Here is a 22,795-nt window from a genome sequence, read left to right on the forward strand (position 1 = left end):
TTGCTGTTCTGTGCTCTACCAAAAAAAAAAAAAAAAAAAAAAGAGGGAGAGAATTATATATTGGAAAGAAAACTGGAAGAAAAAATCCTGATTGATTAACTGTGTGCTTGCATCATCATAAGAGAGGCAAAGTATTTTAAGACCGATATGATTCTATATATTTAATTTTAAATGTATTTATACAAAGATGGTATTCTTGTTTTTGTGTTAAGAAATGTACTACAACAGTCACCCTTGAATGTTAAGATTCTTAATACCATTTTCCTCAAGAGCATGAGAAAGCAACAAGTATGAATGCAATACAAAAATGGCTGAATTTTTTGAGTACTATTCTCAGTAAACACCATTTAGGTTGTGGCAATTTATAGCAGGTCACGCTTGCAGTGTCAGTCACTAACATTTGATATCAGTCAGTTAAGTATCTGATCTAAGTGAGTTAACCTTGCTTATGATGTGTTGCCCCCTGATGGTGCCTGTTTCTCCCCACTGTCTCTACACGGACATTCCATAATAGGGTTAGGTTATATACTTAACCTTGATTGGTTATTGTTATGTGACACAAATCCTACCTTCAAGTGACTAACAAGCTTCATTTTACACTGCTTGTGAGCAAAGGAAATAATGAACAGTGCCCCAGTATTTATTATCAGGTTCCTCTTTTGTGCCTGCAACCAAAGATGTTTCCGCACCTCTGGGCAGATACAAGATAACCAGTTTTAATCAAGGTAATTATTTCAGTCTTATAAATAATGTAACTCCAGTAAAACTGAGTTTACCACGGGATACAAAACTTACAGTAAAGCATGGTAAATAGCTATAAGTACATCCCATGCTGCTCTGATTGCTCTGCTGTCATGACCTAGGTGGCTAATTTATATCCAGAGAACAGATTTATCTGCATCAGTCTCAGTCACTTGGATTGTAGTGTAGACATGTTCTAAACCAGTAGTATTTTTTAATCTGTGATTATAATTAATATATATGAAAGACTGGTATCTTTTCCTATGCAATGCATCTGATATGTCTACTAAAACAAAGGCTGCTTAAATTAAGTGTTCTCTGTTTTGCAAATAAAAAGCAGCCAGTGTCTTTATTGCATAACATTTGTTCCCAATCGTGGCCATCAGAAGGTCAGAAGAAGTTCAAAATTACATGATGGAATGTATCTATTTTTTTTTTTTGAAAAATGACCTGGTTATTGCCATAGCAAGTTATATTAAATTGTTTTGGTTGTATGATATAGGAATTTTATATTAATGACATATTTAAAATGTATTTATAAAACAGTTGATCTTTGACTATTATAGTTCAGATCTGTGCAGTTTTATAATTGAAACATTTGCAAATTTACAGTTAAAATTATTTTGTCAGGACCAAGCACAGATGCATTTTAGAAGCAAAACTTTGGATAATTGTATCATGATGGATCTTTTGAGTCTTGTTCATTTTTGCTCTCAAAGATATTAAATCAATACAAATCTCAGAACTCACTATATACGATATGTGAATGATGTATGTGATGAGGTTTGGATTTTTTTCTCATTTATGTGCACAGTGTATGTAGATGTAACTTTAAAGTTGACAGACCATTTAAATAGAGTTGCAAAGCTAATGGCATGGTTTACCCTAGCTGTAAAATGGGAATTGCAATACATATCTTTTGTAATACTGCGGGTAAAAATTAATGCAATCATTTGTTATAAGTAAGATCTTCCTGCTCTTTCTCTCCCATCACCACAATAGTTTAAAAATCTGCCAGCTTTCTGCTTCTGCAGGTTATTATTGTACTGACTTCTAGAGGACTTATACTGTAATTAAGAGACTGAAACATAGATGCTCTGCATTGTGGAGCATGATGATTTTGGCACTGTTTGTAGTTCTGCATGCAATTTTGTGTCAAGAGTTGCTCATAATAGTGTCTGATTCACATTCTATTTACACTGTTAAAAACCGTATTAGAATCTGAGGGTTTGTTTTAGGCCCTGATGATTTTGAACATTTTTAGTTAAAACACATTTTAGATTGAGAAAATATCAGAAAAAATGACATTTAAATTGGATGACTATGAAACGTACCTACAATTGAACTGCATTATTGTTAACGGTTTACCTGTAGTGATTATAATACATTTAATTAATAGTCAGAACTATAGTGGTAGGAATACAGTAATCTCTCCTGCATTTTCTCTAAATTTGATGTAAGAGGTATAGAAGCTAAATCTCTTGAAATGTGGAAAAAGTAGACCAAAAAAAAAAGAAAACAGGAAACGTCATTTTCTTCTTTCAGGACTGCTAGACATTCTATGTAATACAGGATATCCTGTATATATAATAAAGTCAAATCTGAAAAACATACAGGGCAGACTCCTTTTGGTATTGTCATGGCAACTGTGCTTTTCCAAACATGCAGCAGCTAAAATTTCCAAAGATTCAGGAAAACAAGAGCTGCATCTGGATCTATTGCCTATGTAGTCGGTCTGACACAGGAGGTTTGTTTAGCATATGCAAACTGTGCATTTCTGTCCTGCATGGTTCCAGATTTCACGTTCCTGCTACTTCACATTTCACAAAGTGACTTCTAGAAGTAGTTACTCTCCTGTGATGCTTTCAAGAAGATTATTGAAGATGCAGATGGGTATTATTGGGGGTCAGCAAAGCTTATTGACCCAATGTATATCACACTACCGAGACATTTTTTGTCACTGCTATACCTATTCTCTACTTACACTTTGCAAGGGGAGGTATCCCAGGATATCATCCCTCCTGTGTCTGCAGTTACAGACTGCACTGTACATTTCTATCTTCTGTGTGCTGAACTTTCAGTGATATTAGCAGCAGTGCTAAGTACATAATAACTGGAAAGTGCTTAGATTATCAGTATTATACACTGGAATGAGCGTAGAAGTGGAGATCATTACAGTAGTGAAGGTTTGGGGGACAAAGGACACACAACCATACTAAAACAAGGCTTCATTAGTCCTGCTCACGGCTCAACTCTTTAAAGTATGGAATGCTCCTGAAGGTACCTCATTATTAAGCCTCTGGTAAGTGTCTTTTCCTCTCAGTCAGTTTGTTTATTCATCCTTGATTCCAAGGATTTGCTCAATTTTCTAGTAAGTATAATATATTTCCTATCCAGATGCCACATGGGATTACTAGACAATTTACTTATCTGGACAAAATAAATGTCTTTCCTTTGAAGCCTGGAGTAACTCAGATCCTTCTCTGCTTTCTATTGGAGAATGAAATGTCTTTGAGAAAAAGAAGCAAAATCTACCACTATCATATTCTGTTGGATGAATCTCAGTATTTTTTGACAGAAGAGTCAGCAGAGGCTGGAATCACAGTGCATTAACCTCTCCTGTCTCACTCATCTCATACTCCCAGTTTCTTGGAGAGTTTTTAGACAAATTTGAACAGGCTAAGATGACAGTTCCGGGATTGCAGCAGCTGTTTGGGTTGTCTCAGTACAGTGTCTTATCTAAATTTGGCTGTGACTCTAATAGCAGTGACTCCCTAATGTTAAAGTACTTTTTGTTTTCTCCTCTCACCTTTTACTTTGATTTTTTTCAGAAAATTTTAGTCTCTAGTTTAATGTTGTTAGGTGGAATGAGTTAAAGGTACTAAGCAATGAAGGATTTTGAGTTTAGGAATGTTTTCAAAATTACTATAAAATATTAAATTTACATTATCCACAACATGTCGAAGGTCAGTACGCCCTCAAAACATAATGTCTGACAATTGTGCTTTCTTAGTGTGGGTTAGAAAAAGAATATAGTAGACTTAGGAAAACATCATAATTTAAGAAGTGACACATTTCAACAAAGACATAAAACTGTAGGCAGTACAGAAAAGAAGCAAAACCTTAGGAAACCATTACTTCATTAGGACAAATATTTTATGTCTTTTAAAAGACTCCTTATTAAAAAGGGTGAGCTCTAGGATATTCATGCTTGCATGAAATCATAAATCTGCCATTCGAGAACAAGAAGTGCTTCTTTCTGTAGATAAATTGATTTTTATTACAGCTTCATCAAATTCTTTGTAAACAGTTAATCTGAAAGTATAGCTAAGAGTAGGCACACATAGTTATTTTTAATATTCTCTCTTCTTACAAGTAGACACAAGTAGAATGGTCAAGCCAGATAGGAAAGGCAACCACATACAGTAGGTATGCAGTCTGTGAGGCATTAAAAAGATGTGGAACAAGGACTCGCTTGCTATTAACAATTCCTCTTGAGGAATTTTTTACATAAAATATATAAATACACTCACTTATTTTCCACATTGTTTAGTTTCTCCTTTAGCCCTTTCTTTAGTGTGTCTTCCCTCTTCCTTTGCCCTCAAATGTATGGGCTAACATATACATGACTTACCGCTGCCTGCCTTCCCAATGTATTGTTGGTCAAGTCAAGAAAGGGCTTAGGTTTTAATTTGCCTGCACATACATTCAGGGTTTACTTTCTTTGTGCATGGCAGGGAGCTGGTAGAGATCTGTAACCCATGAGGAAACGAAAGATTTTCTTTCTGGAGAGGGAAAGCATGGCAATTCCTGCATAACTCGGTAAAACTGTGAAGTCACACTCCTTATTAATCTTCTTGTATTTAAGCGGAGAATTTTTGTGATTATGCTTGAGGGAGAAGGAGACAGGAAAGGCGTGGGGAAAGGTTACACTTTCATCACATTTTCTGGGTCTCTCAATTCATTTAGCTTTATCTGTGTCTTTTAGATTGCAAGCTCTTAGGTGCCATAACTGTTTCTATGTATGCCTTTGATAGCCTATCACTAAGGTACAACAGATAACTACTTACAAATTTTTGGGGTTTTCCAAGGAAACCACTATTTTTTTCCCAGAGAATGCTGAGAAACTAAAACAGTTTGCATAAAAATGTCAGTTTCGTTTGAAGGTCCCATGGACAAAACAGGGGAAAAGTTTTCTAAATTATCTGAACATGAAGTTCTTGTATTTTCGAAACAGAAAGATTATTTCTCAGCTCAGAACTCCTTTGAATTTTAAAGTTCAGTAAGCTTATAAGGAAACATTGTATTATGGTTTATAAAATCTTGAAACAATCAAATTTAAAAAAAACCCAAACTTGCTCCAAACCATTTTGGTATTGTTATTGCTTTACAACCATTGTGAGGTTTTGGTTATATCCAGCAAAATAATTTTGCATACAGGCCTACTAAACAGTGATTAATTTGTCCTTTGTGTTAATTTTTGAGGATGGTGGGAAAATCATCAAAATAATTGGTTTATTTTAATTTTATTTTTTTTTAGAATTTAGACTTTGGGAAAAATAAAAATTTCTTTTCATGAATCATTTTACTGCTAAAGTTTTCAACATGGATTATAATCACTCAAATTATTTCATTTGCCTTGATTTCTCTAGTAAAAAAGTGATCATTTGAGGTCAGTACAGTTGCTGCTCAAACTACTCTACTATTTCTGAAATGTACATGCCTCATCTGTGCTGGCCTACGTAAGCCATCTATACATTTTCACTTACAGCTGTTTTGGACAAAAAAAAATTGCCTTTTTATTGCAAATTATTTTGACACAGAGAGGAGAGTTGAGAAAGGCTGAAAGGATAAAGCTGAGGTGTGCACTGTTAAATGTGAAAGAGAAAAATGCAGAATGTAACAGAGAAAAAGACCAACACAAACCTTTGCAACCAGTTCTTGGCTTTTACTCTAATGAGCTATTCTTGGGTGTTTTTCTCTTGCCTTGAAAAATTGAGGGACAGAAAAAAGGAATATAATGATGCAATGGCTGATTGGAGATTAGAAGCAAGTGAAGAGAATTTTGAGTAACACTGGGTAGCTAAATTAGAGAAAGCTGGAATTAACAGTAAGAAAAATATTTCTTCATATATTTAGAAATGAGGACAGAGAAGGACCATAATAGCATCAATTATATTCTTGTAACAAGGTTACCACCCTGGAACAAGAATCATGGAACCACAGTCATGGAATGGAATAAAACAGACATCCAAATTTATAGAGCATATATATGTGCTGCTTTTAATTTTAGGAGTGGTAGCATTTGATTCAGGAACAAGGAAACATGCTTGTGGTAGAATTTTTAACACCATGAACAGCCAGTGTCTCTGCATTTCTTGGACATCTGCTGTCCCAGCACTGGCTTTGTTAGATACCAGATAGCTTTTGAGAACTGCCTGAAGCCCTGCAGAATGTAGATTAGCTCCATGCTAGCGTTTTGGAGAGAGGCTAATTTATATTTATTTGTAAACCTGAATCATTCCACAATTTTTAAAACTGTATTCATGAGCTGTGTAGTCCAAATGAAGAGTAGGCTTTACTGCTTATTTCTAGATCAGATCTTTCTGAACTATCCTCTTTCTTGGCGTGAATCTAGAATGTGGATACCTAAAGGGGAAGTGCTTAATTTTTTTTATTTGTTGTAATTTTCGTAATTTTCTGAACTAAGTGTTTCCATTCTCATCCATTGAGGCTCTCAGTCAAGTTTTCATTTTCACAGCATGAAGATGTGGTGAATACACGAGCAGTTATTCAGATTTGCTGATTATAGTTTGAGATTAATTACAAAACACACGTTTGTAATAATGACCTTGCCAAAATCTATCAACCATTGATCCTTTTCTGTGTCAGCAAATATGGAAATGAAAAGGATAATGGAAAGCTTGAGCTGAAGAGTAATTGGAACCTGTTGCATTTCATCCACCTTAAAAGATATGCAAAATGTTGTAATGATGAGTCTTCCCTTTATTTGCAGTATACACAATTCGTGACAGTGGTTTTTATAACTCTAAAAATTACACTTAATAAATATGAGAAGATACAGGTTTTCTTGATTACATAAACGTAAATGTTTATTCAAGCTTTCATGAGAAGTTTGTCTTAATTTAAACAGAGCTAGGGCTGCTGAATGGATGCCATTTTTTTTTGATGTGGACAAGAAACAAGTTTAAATAACATCCACACTCATTTAACCAGTAAATGTATTCTACAGAGGCTTTGCTTCAGCATGATTTGCCTACTGCAATCAGAATGACTTTTCATAGATAGATGGTATTTAAGGGTTTTATCCTTCACTGATGAAGGATTGCTGGCTTTAATTAAAAAATCAGAAGAAATATGTAAATATTGCTGCTGTAGTTCAGAGCTATGCAGTATTACTTGTGTTTTCCCTATTGGTCTTGATATATGTAGAAGTTGGAGACACTAGCACATTGTGGATATTGCTGCTGAGAAGGGGAAGAGAAAAAGATAGGCTTGAAACACAGCCTGCGAGATGGCACAAAGCCAATGCACTGAAAAATGGCAAATGTCACATTTAACAGCTGGACATAGAAATATTTCTCTTTAATTTGGAAGGAGAAAATTTTTTTCACAGCAGGGCACTCTCGAAAGACCACAACATCAAAGAGGGTGGGTCTCCCCAGTCAAATATCATCTGGCTCCAGCGATGGAGCAAAATGAATGAACTGTCAGGACTTTTTTCCAGTATGTATGTTTTTGCCAAGTGAAAAGTAAAAGGTTTAGTGGCTTGTTCTGATCACAGACCAAATCCTGATAATGAAAAGCTGATTCTGTAAAGTCTTCCTCTGATCAGCTGACAGGCAATGTCTGAAGAAGACTCCATATTGATTGATAGTCCACTTTGTATTGATGGCCCCTGCCACCCTTAGAGATAAGTGAGATATGCCAAATGCTTAACAGCTCTGGAGGGCTCCTGTGATTGTGTCTTAAGCAATGTTCTAATCTAATGTTATAATCCTCACAGAAACAAACTCACTTCCAAAGAAACTTAACATGATACTTACCAATACCAGACCTGCACTCCAGCAAGAAAAAAAACCTGTTTCACATTCTCTACTAGGCAATCACCGGCAATGCTAGCACTACTCCTTAAGGCACTCTTTTCCTTTGCTTCTTGACTCTGACTTCAGCCCTGAAGAAGTTACAAACTAGCCATCTGTGCCTGTTTTTCTGACAATCCTATAATTGAACAAATTTGAATAAATAATACAGTGCAGGAATTTTTTTGACATAAAAACATGGTGACACAGTTTGTACAGCCATTACTCATTTGTTCTATGAGGAATCTCAGGCATAGTTTATCATATACTTTATTACTTGACCTTTTAATCATCATCTTGGGAACTTGACATTCCAGACATTCCAAAATATTCCAAACTAAAAATATCATTGTGCCTCATTATTTAAAACTCACAAAGGAATTAAGTACACTTTCTAAAGTATGTAATTTTTACTGAAATTCCTCATTTATGGTGAGCCTTAATGAGATGTTTAAAAAAGGATTGAAAGAATTATCTGTGGAGTCTGTATTGAAGTAGTAAATGGGTGCTCCGCTGAGATAGATGTTCTACACATACACTGTAAAGACAGTCCCTGCCCATATTTACTTACAAACTCAGAGTGAAGATAAAGAAATGGTGCACAAAAAAATTTTATCAAAATCCCTGTTTTCTACAGCCACAGTATCAAGACACAGAGTTTAAGTACTTGCTGTAAATCATGCGACAAATCTTTTTCAGAGCAGGCACTAAACCTAAGCATCTGCAGAACAATTCAGAAGTCAGAATGGAGATGCTTAGTGGGATCTTAAATACTGGAAAGTATCTAAGACATACAGACAGGGCTGACAAGTAATGCTCAGAACTAAAGAAGAACTGTCTTATGAGGCAGCCACTAGAGACTTAGTGGAATACTCCAAGCCATCAGAAACACTAATGGAAATTAAAGTTTGCACACTTGAATAAAACTATTTGTGCCTTAGTTCAGCAATAAAACTTTATCAGTGGGTCACAACCATTACATTGTGCAGCAATGCTTTTATCAGAACAAAGTAATGTTCTGACATTGCTTGAAAGTGAAGTCACTTGTGGACAGGCTTTCTTTTCTAAGAATTTTTTCACAAGTAACATATTTTTGAATTTGGGTTTTGATTTTTTCCCAGTTCCATTTTTTTTCTTTTTTTTTCCACTAAATACCCATGAACAATGAGTCAAGAATTTCAAAGTGAAGATGTAGAAGTCATCGATATGTTGTGAGCTGATGAGTTGGCCTCCAGAGATTCCTTCCAACCTCAGTGGTTCCACAGTTCTCTGAAGTGCCCTACTTCAAATCAGACCACAGCCATTCATGGTACATTCAAAGGAAATAAAAGAATTCCTTGTTTCAAGGGAAGAAGTCTTGCTTAGAAAGTTAGAGCAAATTCTATGATCCTTTACCTGCCTAAAGGCAGACAGGCATGTATGGTTCCAAAGTGTCCAAATAAGTTAAAACTTGAGTCCCATTGTTTTCAATGGAGTTTTAAGTCTAACTTACTAAAGGATTTTTTGCTATTTCTTCTACAGGATTGAGAGTGTCTCTACAGAATCAGAGAATGTTTAATGTTGGAAGGGACCAAGGTTGGAATGTTTAGGGTTGGAGGTCACTTAGTCCAAACTCCTTGCTCAAGGAGGGTCCCCTAGAGCATGTTACTCAGAATTGTGTCCAGACAGCTTTTGAATGTCTCCAGGGAAGGACACTCTACAACCTCTCTGTGCAGCCTGTTCCAGTGCTCAGTCACCCTCACAGTAAAGTTCTTCCTCATATTTATGTGGAACTTACTGTGTTCCAGTTTCTGCCTCTTGCCTCTTCTCCTATTCCTTGGCACCACTGAGAAGAGTCTGACTCCATCCTGTTCAGAGCCTCCCTTCTGTTCTCTTCAGAGTCTCTGGGAACTCTGTGTATGAGAAATCTAATCTGATTCTTAAGGAAACATGGTATTGGAGCTTTTAAAAATCCTAAAGTTAATGGAAAGAATGAGAAGCCCCAAGTGCTGTAAAGTGAAACCAAACAAAAATTGTAATCTAAGAAGTTTCATTTACAGAATGATAACTGTGCCATATATTCTATGCACTGTACTTCTGAAAGTATCCTAAGCACTGAGCCTAGGATTTGTAAGTCTAAGGTCTGTTACCTCTCTGGAAATGCTGATTCATGCACAAAATTATGAAAATGGAGTTTGGAACAGTATTTTGAACTTTTACTCAACAGAAATTACAGGAGTGAGGGATCAAAAGCTGTGCTCTTCTTGTGCCATCAGCTTTCTCTTACCAGCAAGGTAAGCCCTGAATTATATTTGAAGATCGGACCTTCCTTGCTCTTATTCCTTCTCACATATTAGAACCAGGGAAATTTAGAATTATTTCTATTTATGAGTGTCTTTTGGTCCTGAGTAGTTTGTCTAAGATCATTGCATTATCAGTAAGTCACCTTAGGAGCTATGTACCTGCTCACTTTTTTCAGCTGTCCAAGCTTGATGCTGAGTGATGAAATCTGCCAAAATCCTACTGGGATATTTGGTTACATAAGGGAATGAAAAGACATGAAAAAAAAATATTTTAACTTCACTTTGCAATGTCTAAAAATTTTTAGAAGCTGCAAGAAAATGGTTAAAGCTATGTCCTTACCTGCGAAGGAAACAGTGCTCTTTTTTCAGAGGTACCAAGAGGAACAAGGAATCATCATAACTGCCTTGATTTCCTCTCTCAGAATACTGTTTTAGGAGCTTTGTTACTGAGTTCATAAAGACTTTCCAGCTGAATTAGGGTTTTCAGCATTGGACCCTTACAGCCTTCTTGTAGCTCCTTTCCTGATACACTTAGTGAGATATGCATCTACCAGTCAATTGGTGTGAGAGTCTTCTGCTTGAATTACTTCACTTTTATAATTTGCCTCTCTGTTTTTAAACCACCTTTTCCTTTTTAGTCTGTTTTTTTTTTTTCCTGGTCTCTCTGTACATTTAGCGTAGATTGGCAACACTTTTTCTCTTAATGCTCCATGTCCCACATAGAAAAGACTGCAGAGAACAACTTCAATCTGCTGCCTCCTCGTGGTCTTCTGTTACCAGGGCTGCATGGGAACACAGTGCAGTGAGCAGGGTGGAAATACCAGTGTTGAGCAAAAATATCTCCATTGCAGCATGACTCATGGCTAGAGCACCATTGCTTTTTCTATTCTATCACAGAACATGTCAGGAGAGTGCCAAAGTGCACACTGTCAAGGTCCTGTGGTGTCAGTGGATACTGCAAGAGCATTGGTTCTTTACAGACCTGTCTGTATGTGTGCAGGTTTTCAGCTTCATGTGTGATTTTTTTTCTGCTCTGTGTCTTCCCCTCATTGCCCTGGTGTTGAGTAATACTGGTTTGTGTTACGTGAAATTCTTTCCTATTCCATGACTTCCACAGGCTAGTGTCGAAACAAACCACTGAGACTTGACTTAAAATAAAACCGAAAAAAATTTTTATGAAGTCCGCATAATCAGCAGGGCATTGCTGTCATGACACTTCCTGGAATAAGGCCCCAGTCCTCAAACCGCTTACACAGATGCTTGATTTCACACACGAGTAGTCCCATTGAGATCAATGGGACTACAATATGTGCATAAGTGTTTGCTGGACTGGAGTCTAAGTGAGAGATGAAGCCTTTCACCTAGCACAGACAGTTCAAACCAATGTTTATAGTTTCATATGCTATAATCCTTTGAGAAACATTAAAACTAAATAGCTTTTAATATTATTTGGCAAGTATTTTCTTTTATAAAATTTGCTAGTGATGCCTGCTAGATTAAAGAGAAGAAATATTACGCAGATATTACAAGATGTATGCTTCAAATCAGATATGGCTAATTGTAGAAAATTGCATTGAACAGAGTGAGCAGTTAAATACCATTGGCTGTCAGGACATATTTCTGTGCATTTTCGCAGAGTGGTTGCATCCCAGGGAGTTTATTGCCAACAAGTGTTGGAGAGCATTTTGATACTAACCAGTGAGGTCTCCTGATGTTTCCTCCTTGCTCATTTATTTCAGATTTTATTCTGTTAATTTTTTATAGCAGTTCAGAATGCTTTGGAAAACTTGATGGTAATTTGAAGTATAAACAAATTGACACTGCTTTGCCTGTAATATGAAAGTTGCAAAACAGAAAAATCATTCTTTGAATGAACTGTTGCATTTTCTACATGGCAAGGAGATATCATCCAGTTAGTTACAAAATAGAAGCACTTCAAAATAAGTAACTGGTTGTTGACATAGATTATTTCAAATACACGTAAAGACTGTAGTAGCCAGCTTTATTTTCTACATAACAATAGACCAAAGCATACTTATTCATCCTAAGCCAACAAACTTGAATATTATCTGTAGGATATTTATATTGTTAATTTTGCTATCAGTCCGTAAAAAGTCTGAAGACATATTTTATGTGGAAAAACAAATCTGTTAGTCTTATCAAGCAAGATGAGAAGTATTTATAACTAATGTCTTTCTGAAGTAATGTCCATGTAGTTGAATAGGAACCTGTCCAAACATTTCTGCTTAAAGTAGAATGAGGTTGATGACATGTATACTACTATTGTTACATACCAGTTTTATGTGTGTAAGTTGATTATTGCAGATTCAATAATATTTATTAGGAGTCAGAGTTGGAGTTATCGTAATGTGATGAACAGTCATTTCTTTATACTGGCTGAGAATAATTTGCCTATTTACTCTATAGGTAATCTAAAAGATAGAATGTCATTTAAAAAAAAAAGTATTTCAATGTTTGAGATGTGGCCTTTGTAAAGGATGTGATTATGTAATGCCATTATTATCTATCTACATCAGTGTTTCTTTTTAGTTAAGCTGCATTTGGAGACTTTTCCATGTGTTTTAGTTTGCTTCTGACTTCTATTATATTTCATTTTTCTTTTATATAGAAAGACTAAGAGTTGTTCTTATAACATGTGCTCAATATCCTTACTTGGTCATCAAGATAGTGAAAGAAAAGAGAAAGAAGTGATAGTTAAAGGCATGATTGTTTCTATAGAGCTTTCTCATTCAGTGTGTAACAAGGAGGAGATGCATATTTAAAGGACCTTCCTGCCCTAAATCAGATGCCCAGCGCTTAATACTAACATATTTAAAAGTCTAAAAGCATTCATTCTTTGATCATTTTTTTATCAATATGAACCCAGCTGTAGTTTGATTGTCAGCCTAAACTATTCTCCTTAAAAGCAATCTTTTCAGGGAATTCTGTACTTGTGTTCTCTCAGTTCATGCAGCTTTTTCTGACATTTCAGACTTTCTAGATAATGAGGTCCTTCAGCAGTGTGTTGATTTCAGAGAGAGCTAGGCACCAATATACTACACAGAATCCAGTCTAAATGACTAAGTTATCAAGTCACGCATACAATCCAGTTTGCTTTCAGTTTGACATGATTAAAAGTGCTAACAACTAAATAATGTATACTTACCATAACAAACACTAGAGCTCATTGGCATTTTGCTTAACCAACACTGCCTTAGGCAAGTCAAGTCACTGAATTTTACTGTGCAATTAGCTGTGTGAGTCTCAGAGCTTTTCAGGAAAGAGACTGCTATTTGTTCTTCTTTGGGAGAACTAACTTTCCTTGTAATTTGTTAAGTTGGCCATAGAGCTCTCTTCTACCAGTAATGCCACTGAATACTCTTTCCCCATCTCTCAGAGCATATATGTATTCAACTTTACTTAGACTACTAGTTTATTCCAGAGGATGAGTAAAACTCTGCAAAGTGAATTAAAAAAATATAAATAAATAAAGACATGGAAGTTTCCTTCAAAAGAAGATGATGGTGATTATGTGAGTGTTTATGAGTAAGAACCAGGAGGAAGGCCAACAAAGCAGATAACCTGGTGGGAGTCTGTTGTAGACCATCCAAACAGGACGAAGAGGCAGGTCAAATATTCTGTAAGCAGTTGGGAGAAGTCTCATAATCATAATCCCTTGCTCTCGTGAGGGACTTCAATTTACCAGATGTTTGCTAGAAACACAGAACAGCAGAGAGGAAACTGTCCACAAGGATCCTGGAGTGTGTGGAAGATAACTTCCTGACACAGATCATGAGGGGGTCAGCTAGGGAATGTACCCTGCTGGACTTGTTGTTTGTGAACATGGGTGATGTGGTGGTTGGAGGTCGTCTTGGGCGCAGTGATCACAAAATGATAGAGTTTTCAAATCTCAGAGAAGTAAGCAGGAGGGTCAGCAGAACTGCCACCTGGGACTTCTGGAGGATGGACTTTGACCTGTTTAGGAGACTTGCTGACGGAGTCCTTTATGAGGCAGTCTTGAATGGCAAGGAGTCCTGGAAGGCTTGATGTACCTTAAGAAGGAAACCTTAAAGGCACAGGAGCAGGCTGTCCCCATGTGCCGAAAGATGAGTCAATGGGGAAGAAAACCAACCTGGCTGAACAGAGAGTTTTGGCTGAAAATTAAGGTAAAAAAGGGCATTTGTGAGCTTTGGAAGAAAGGAGCGGGCAACTCTGTAGGACTACAAAGATGTCAAGAGTTTATGCATGGAGAAAAGTAGAAGGGCCAAAGCCCAAATAGAATTACTTGCTGTAACAGAATATAAAAAATTATTTCTATAAATAAATTAGTGACGAAGGAGGGCTAAGGATAATCTCCACCCTTTATTGGATGTGTGAGGAAACATAGTAACAAAAGACAAGAAAAAGGCTGAGGTGCTTAATGCCTGATTTGATCCAGTCTCTAATAGTATGACCAGTTCTTCTTTGAGTACCCAGCCCCCTGAGCTGGAAGACTGGGATGGGGAGCAGAATGAAGCCACCATAAGCCAAGCGAAAAATGTTCAGGGACCTGCTACACCAATTAGACACACACAAATCTACACGGCTGGATGGGATCCACACAAGGGTTCTGAGGAGCCGCTGGAAATGCTCACCAAGCCAGTTTCAATCATTTATCAGCAGCCGTGCCTCATCAGGGAGGTCTCAGTTGACCTGAGGTTAGCAGGAGTGATGCCTATCTACAAGAAGGGCAAGAAGGAGGATCCAGGGAACAACAGGCTTGTCAGCCTCATCTTGGTGATGGGGAAGGTCTTGGAAAAAATTATCTTCATTACCATCACAAGGCATGTACAGGACAATGAGGGGATTGAGCCCAGCCAACATGTGCTTATGAAAGGCAGGTCCTGCTTGACCAACCTTCTGTGAAAGGGTGACCCACTTAATGGATGAGGGAAAGGCTGTGGTTGTTGTCTACCTGAGTTTTAGTAAAGCCTTTGACATCATTTCCCACAGAATTCTCTTGGATGAAGTGGCTGCTCATGGCTTGCACTCTTCACTGGGTAAAAAACCTGTCTGGATGGCCAGGCCCAGAGAGTGGAGGCAAATGGCGCTATATCCACTTGGTGGCCAATTACTAGTGGTGTTCCCAAGGACTCAGCCATGGGGCCATTACCATCCAATATCTTTATCTGTGATCTTGACGAGGGGATGGAGTGCCCCCTCAGCCAGATGGCAAATGACAAGTTGGGCAGGGGTGCTGATCTGCTGGTGGGTGGGAAGGATCTGCTGAGTGACCTGGACAGGCTGGATCAATAGGCTGAGTTCAATTCTATGAGGTTCAACAAGGGCAAGTGCCAGATCCTTCCCTTGGGCCACAACACCCCCATGCAGTGCTGCAGGCTGGGGGCAGAGCGGATGGAAAGCTGCCCAGTGGAAAAAGACCTGGGAGTGCTGAGTCAGCAATGTGCCCAGGTAGACAAGAAGGCAAATGGCATTCTGTCTTGTATCAAAAATTGTGTATGCAGCAGGACCAGAGACATGATCATTCTTCTGTACTTAGCACTGGTAAGGACACAACTGGAATCCTGTGTTCAGTTCTGGTCTCCTCACTACAAGAAAGACATTGAGGTCATCGAGTGTGTCCAGAGAAGGGCAACAGAGCTGGCGAAGGTTTTGGAGTACAAGTCTGATGAGGAGAGGCTGAGGGATCTGGAGTTATTTAGTCTGGAGCAAAGAAGGCTCAGAGGAGACCTTATAATTTTCTACAACTACCTGAAAGAGGTTGTAGCAAGGTGAGGGTCAGTCTCTTCTCTCAGGTTACAAGTGACAGAATGAGAAGAAATGGTCACTTGTTGGGCCATTGGAGGTTTAGATTGGATATTAGGGAAAATTTCTTCACCAAGAGGTTTGTCAAGCACTGAAACAGTCTGCCCAGGAAAGTGGTAGAGTCACTATCCCTGGAGGTATTTAAAAGAAGTGTAGATGTGGCATTTAGGGACTTGATTTAGAGGTGGGCTTGCCAGTGCTGGGTTAAGGGTTGGATTCAATGATCTTAAAAGTCTCTTCCAACCTAAATTATTCTATAATTCTATAATTGCATACCTTTTACAAACGGTAAACTCAGTACCCAGGCTTATAACCATTACCTTCTTTGGCATTGTTTTCAACTTCTGCTTAGGATACACACCTGTAGAAGATATTATAGTGTTGCATCACTACTTGCAAGAATAAAGCATTTGAAAATATTTAGTCTTGCTTGTAGTGCAGTCCAAGGCCTAAGAAAGCTTCACTCCTATGTTTCCATAACAGATTGTAATTTTTCTTGTCAGTTCCTGACTGACAATTTACATGCAGTTCTGAGTAGGACCCTGTGTGTCAAGATATGACTGTCAGTACTGATTATGGCAGTCTTCCTTGTCTTTCCTGTTTCATATCATCTGGGTATTAGGAAGTTATCAGCTCTTTATTTATGGGAATTTTTTCTGCCTCATGTTAAGCCATATATTGTTATGTGAATAAGCACCATGTAAATGGATAGATAATAAACACTGTGCTGAGACTGTTTGCATAGATATTGCCAGAATGGTCCTAGCCAACAGTTAGTCATTAGTTTTTCCTTCTCTTCCTTTTTGTAGGCTGATTTCCTGTAAAGCTTTTTTGGTTCAGTTACAGAGTTTTATTGTTTAGCATATTTTGTTCATATATTCAACATACTCTAATATATTTACAAAAGAATAGGTCCTTGTTGATAATTGGCATGTTACCATATATAAAAAATAAACTTAATCCCTGGTATCAGAGTATTTGTTTGCCTCTGAGGACTCCCAGTTTCTCTGACTTTATTCCACTCAGTACATGTTGGGGTAGCATCTTACTTATCCAGCCCAGGAGTATCTGGCCAGGTTTCACCTGGTCCTTGTCACAGACACTCAGGAACAAACGATAAGGATCCCCATGGACACTTGATTTCTATGTCTCTCATGCTCTAGCAGTGGATATATTGCTCCTGATTACTCCCAGTCCCATTGGCCTAAAGCAAAAGCTAGGCTGGCTCCTGAGTTTGAGACTCTCTTGTGGCAGAGTAAAGAACTAGATTCTGATTCCTTTGTATGTTTTTGTGTAGATTGTTGGAAACACTCTTTTAATAAATCTGGAGTATTGAATATAGTCTCATAATTTCTCAGATTATTCTCTTGATCTTGAAATAGACATGCAAGGTTGTTAATTCGTATGCTCTAGAAATGTTCAATTCAATGTAATAAATGTGCTTCCTCTTTACATAGCAGAATTATTACTTTCAAGAAAACATCAACTCAGGTTCATAAAATTTCAAAAGGGATAGCATTTTTGGGGTAGGACTGTTAAAGCAAATGGTGTTCATGGAGGGACAAAAGACATGAAGATGGGGTTTACTTCAGACAGGTACCTAGTAATTTAGATGCATTCATGAATTTTGACAAAGTAATTGCATAACAAGTAAAAATCTGCTGAGGTCATCTGCTTTTACAAGGATTAGACCTACCTAGATAACATTTTTTAAGCAGTCAAAATGGTAGGCATGCATGAAACACTTATCTTTTCATTTCAGAGCCTCCAGAGCAACTTCATTCTTTGACTTCAGAGGGGGCATCCACTGCTAAGTAGAGACATAATACTGTCTTTTTTTAAAAATTACCAGAACTGGCTCTCATGTCCTTAGCAGGGATGTCATGTTTAGGAAAACAATGATTCCCTCAGGACTGATTTCTCATTTACTACTTCAAAAAAGCTTCTCAAGGGAGCTTCTAAAGGCATCATCAACTCTCTTTTTCCTTCTAGTCTCATTTGTTTTGATATTATGAATCCTACAACTCCCTAACGTATCATGTGAGGTTGCTGTAGTACACGCTCTTGCTGCAACTGAGATGTGAAGGAAAGGATACTTGTTTAGGGATTACTACTGCCCCTTGCTTGGATGTCCCAGCCATTTCAATGCACGCTTTACATCCAGATTTTCTTGTTTATCTGGCAGTTCATTATTTAAGGCCAGCTTGTCAAAACAGGTTAAATATTCTTTGGGAAACATGGTTACATCTTTGAGACACCACAAATATGTTTAATATAAAAAGATTGGCTTGATAAAAGAAATATGATAAACTTGCATCCCCCAAAATACTCTTCTGCTGTTCCATGTAGATTTCTAAAAGTATCAGTACGCAGTGACAAACTTCATGGCAATACATTCCTGGAAAAGACACAGAGGAACAAAGCAGTGAAAAATGATTGTTGATGATTTGTTCTAACTACTTGACCTTGTGACATCTCCCCCAGATATATGACCAAGATGGGACGCTGCAGCACTTTATCGATGGTGGAGAACCCAGCAAGTCAAGCTGGATGCGGTATATTCGATGCGCGAGGCACTGTGGAGAGCAGAACTTAACAGTGGTTCAGTACAGGTAAAGTGTTTTCTGATTTACTCAATGATACAAAGTTTTACTGGAAGGTCAGGCTGTAACTGTCACCAGTACTTTTGCCTTTGGTTGTAAAGACAGGAGCAGAGTTATGGATGTGTTCATATGGGGTGATAATAAAAAAAATTCAGCGTGAAGCTCCTGGGAGCCTGAGCAGTCCTGTGTCACTGTGTGGCCACCATGCTACATGGAGCCCTCTATTCTGAATGATATGATCAGAAGCAGGCCAACACCAGTAGTCTTCCACCCTTAATAGAGTTGTTCAACTTCTATGTTGAACGCACCTGCTAGCCAACATTGCTAGTGCTTGTACCTCTCACGTTGCTGGCTAGAGAAAGTCAAAGTGTGAAAAAAAATGTAAAGAAATTATGGTGCATTTTACTTTGTACTTGCAAATATATCCAGAAAACCCAGACAACACGTTACATAAATACATGATCTCAGCTATAAACAAACCTTTTGCCTCAGAATCAGAAGCGACCACTTGGCCTTATTAAATATGGTAGGAAACACATCAAAGAATGCACCAGGCTTGCCAGTTGCAGTGAGTAATCCTGATTTTAGAAAGCAGAGTTTCTTTTATTTAGGAAGAATCTTAAATTTATTTAAAGTGCCTTTAAATATAAAAATAAAACATACACAAAGAAATCTAAAATGAAATATATAAAGTTTGATTATGCCATAGGGTTCCAATTTAAAAATGGTAAAATTGATCAATTGCATTTTCAGCTTTTTTATTCTCTATCCAGTTGACTAAATAATGCCACAGTTAAAAAAATAACAATTCTATTTATACATTACAAATCTTTCATTATAGACTTAAGTATCTGCTATCTATAGCTAAAATACCATAGGATTTTAAATAAATACCCTGGATAATGAATAAAGATTGCTGTGATGAAAGAGTATTTTTGTGGGTATCTTGTGGACTATTTCTCAATGTGGTGATGTGTGCCTGCACATATATACATAAAAATAAGAAAAAAAAATATGCGTACATATATATAGATGACAAACCTAAATGAAAAGTGAGCATGAGAAAGTCATTACACATCTGTCAATATTAAGTGGATTTTACAACTCTCCTTTCATGGTGGAGTTTTTACTTAGAGTTCCCCCTGTTGATCTGTTTTCGATTACTTCAGATCTTTATAAAATGAACTACAAAAACACAATTTAAAAAACTGGCATCCATCACTGGTGACTGCATCCAAGTGTAAGAAAATAGAAAAGTTGGACACTGAAAAACCAGCCTAATTTTTATTGTACATGGACGTTCTCCTCACAGAAAGTCAGCTGGTTTAAATTCATTCTGTTATGATTTGTAATATCTAAATGGAATTTTCTTCAAAGTGCTCTTGATTGATTGACCCTTAGCTGAACGTTTTGTTTTTATTTTGAGGCTGACAATAATGTTTGTTGGCATGTGTTCTGCTTCAACTGCGTTGGGACGCCATGAAGCTATCTTTATGAGTCATCCAACCACAATACTAAATACATGTCAGCAAAGGAAATATTATCCAAAAAGGGAAAAATCCCTTTGATGTACTTCAGCATGCAGAGATTTCTGCGAGTTTTGGAAGCTCTGCACACTTGTAAGGAACGGTGTACACTTACACATTTTTTTCCCTGCCTACTCCAAGCCTCACAGACCACCCATTGCTCAAAAACAGTTCTGGTCTTTCAGCGGCAAAGTGTGTCATTTGGTTTTAGCACATTCATTTGCTGGGCTGCTGTGTTTATCTTAAGGGAAGCCAAACTGAGAGATGAAATGTTACAAGGGTGAAGTACAAAGTAGACTCAATTTTTCTCAAGTTAAGAGATGCTGGTAATTTATAGCGTGGCTTCAATTTCCATTTTTATGTAACAGTGGAAAGAATTAACTTAATGTGTAGCTCTGGGAAGAAAGAGAGGGAGAAGAAGAGGAGGAGAAGGAGGAGAAGGAGGAGGAGGAGGAGGGAAGGAGAAGGGGAGACACAAAGGGGAGAGTTTTTGTCAGATATTCATAGAAGGCTAAGAAAACCATTCTGCTTAGCTAGCAGTGCCCTCCTGAGACAGGGTGGCAGTAAGCGAGGAAAATAACAAGATAAATGAAATTTTTGCAGCTGCTAGTAAAATATTGAGAATCTGCACTTTTTTATTGATCTTTATGATCCTGTTGCCAAGAGCCACTTTGCGGTGACAAAATATGTTGACAAGTGCATATCTCACTGCCATGAAAAATGTGGTAGAAGATTCTCCTTATGTCTGCAGTGTTATACAAGGAACAAATTGCATTGCTACAGCCAATTCTTTATAGAAAGTCTAAATTTAAGGCCTACCAACCCTAAACACTTTTATCTTGAACTTCAGAATAATGTTTGTAGCAATTCTTCACTCAGAAAACTGGTTGAAGCCTAATTTTTTTTTTTTTTTGGTCTATAGATGTTTTTCTGCCTTACATAAGCTGTTATAAAAAATGGTCATTTCTTGGTACTTTGACTGTATCATTTTGGTATGTAATCCTTCAGCAAGAGTGGACTGTTCTTCTTGTGTATATTGAATTTCTATCCATCTCACAGAAGTGTGTTTTACTGTTCCATGTGAAGCATGAGGGGGAAAAGCCACTGCAAACTGATAACATTTCTCTTTTATCTTGAGCCTGATTCTAATCTTACACAGTTTTTGCTGCCATGTAAATCTGTTAACTGTAGAAGTATGACTCTGAAGCTATTTACATCAGTGCAAGATTAGAATAAGGCTCTTGTTTTTATGCTAAAGACACTAGGATTTGTCCCTTTTTCCCCCTCAATTCCCACTTCAATGGTCTAGAAATACCCACAGTCTTTTATCACAGGAACAATGTGATATCACGCTTATGGTAACACTAATTTATATTTACTGAAGGATCATTGACATTACCCTCATGTTCCATATATGGGAAAATTTTATGATTGAATGTTCTGATTAACCCAAATTTTTTATTTTCCCTAAGCCAAAGCCTATTTTTCTCAACAATCCGAGATCTCTCTTTTGGTGGTACATTGCTGTAATGAAAAGTCACTTCACACTACTTCAAACCTTTTGCTAAAAGAACTTACTCACATAAAAGAGCTGTTGTCTATTTTCCCCTAAACAATGTTAAGTTTAGCTTAGATGACAAATGCTAAGCTGTTTAAATGGCTGTTTTTGCTGAACTGTGTGCAACACTTTGATGGTTATAAGCATAAGCAAAATGTACCATTTCTAAAATCGCTTTGAAAAAAAATCACTTTGAAACTGACATTGCAAGAAAATATCTGTATTTTCTTAAAATCTTGGTCCTTTTAAAACCTCACTGTTTAACACATGCTTGGTACAAAGTGCTTGTAAGGTCTTTGTTAGCCTGTGCAACAGGAATAAAATCCTTCTCTATGACAGATTTGGTTTTAAAATAATCAGTAACTTATTCATTTAGTTATCTGCGGAAATGCTTCCAAAACAATGAATTTCTACTATAACATTGTGTATGATAAGAGAAGAATGCCCTATTCCTAAATTAGGCTTTTTTTTTCTTTTTCTCTTGACTAGATCCAATATATTCTACCGGGCCTGTATAGATATTCCCAGGGGCACTGAGCTGTTGGTGTGGTACAATGACAGTTACACATCTTTCTTTGGAATCCCTCTCCAGTGCATTGCACAGGATGAAAATTGTAAGTTCTTCCTTGTATTTTTACCTGTGTAAGCCATAATTCCTGTTTCATGCCTGATCAAGTATATTCCTAGAGTGTTTTAGAAGGTGGCCCATCCCTTGAAGTGTTCAAGGCCAGTCTGGATGGGTCTTTGAGCAACCTGGTCTAGTGGGAGGTGTCCCTCCCCACAGTAGAGGAGTTGAAACTAGCTGAACTTTAAGATCCTTTCCAACCCAGAGCACTGTATGATTCTTTGATTCTCTGATTCTGTGATGTTAAATGAAAGTGGTTGTACATTTAAAGCAAGCTGATACACTTAAGATGTGCAAAATTATGATATGAATCACTCTTCCACAGAAGTGATTAACTCTATTGTATTGTTAATCAATTTTCTTGGTCCTCTACATTGCTACTAGGTTTATCACAAGACACTCCCTTCCCAAAACTGTAATACATTGAAGGCCCGGAGGGCCTCTTTTAGTGATTCTTTGTTCTATTACCACTGAATATATTGAGAAAAGCTTAGACTGACTAACTGTACAGGTTAGATCCTTGTAGTTAGATGCAAAAAACTGCTTCTCTAA

At 37.3% G+C, this 22,795-nt stretch overlaps 1 protein-coding gene and 1 long non-coding RNA gene across 2 annotated transcripts in view; one reads left to right on the forward strand and one right to left on the reverse strand.

The window, feature by feature from the left end:
* The window catches only part of PRDM6 (PR/SET domain 6), a 73,843-nt gene that overhangs the window by 31,081 nt on the left and 19,967 nt on the right, over nt 1-22,795 (forward strand). Inside the window, exons 4-5 of the mRNA XM_017807215.1 lie at nt 18,416-18,543; nt 22,108-22,232. Coding sequence (XP_017662704.1) covers nt 18,416-18,543; nt 22,108-22,232 — 253 coding nt within the window. The remainder of the gene's footprint in view (nt 1-18,415; nt 18,544-22,107; nt 22,233-22,795) is intronic.
* Nucleotides 18,242-22,795, reverse strand: part of LOC108493602 — a 30,131-nt gene continuing 25,577 nt past the window's right edge. Inside the window, exon 3 of the long non-coding RNA XR_001873532.1 lies at nt 18,242-18,329. This is a non-coding gene — a long non-coding RNA (uncharacterized LOC108493602). The remainder of the gene's footprint in view (nt 18,330-22,795) is intronic.

The sequence above is a fragment of the Lepidothrix coronata genome, unplaced genomic scaffold (genome assembly GCF_001604755.1).
Source record: "Lepidothrix coronata isolate B3197 unplaced genomic scaffold, Lepidothrix_coronata-1.0 Scaffold18, whole genome shotgun sequence".
Lineage (NCBI taxonomy): Eukaryota > Metazoa > Chordata > Aves > Passeriformes > Pipridae > Lepidothrix > Lepidothrix coronata.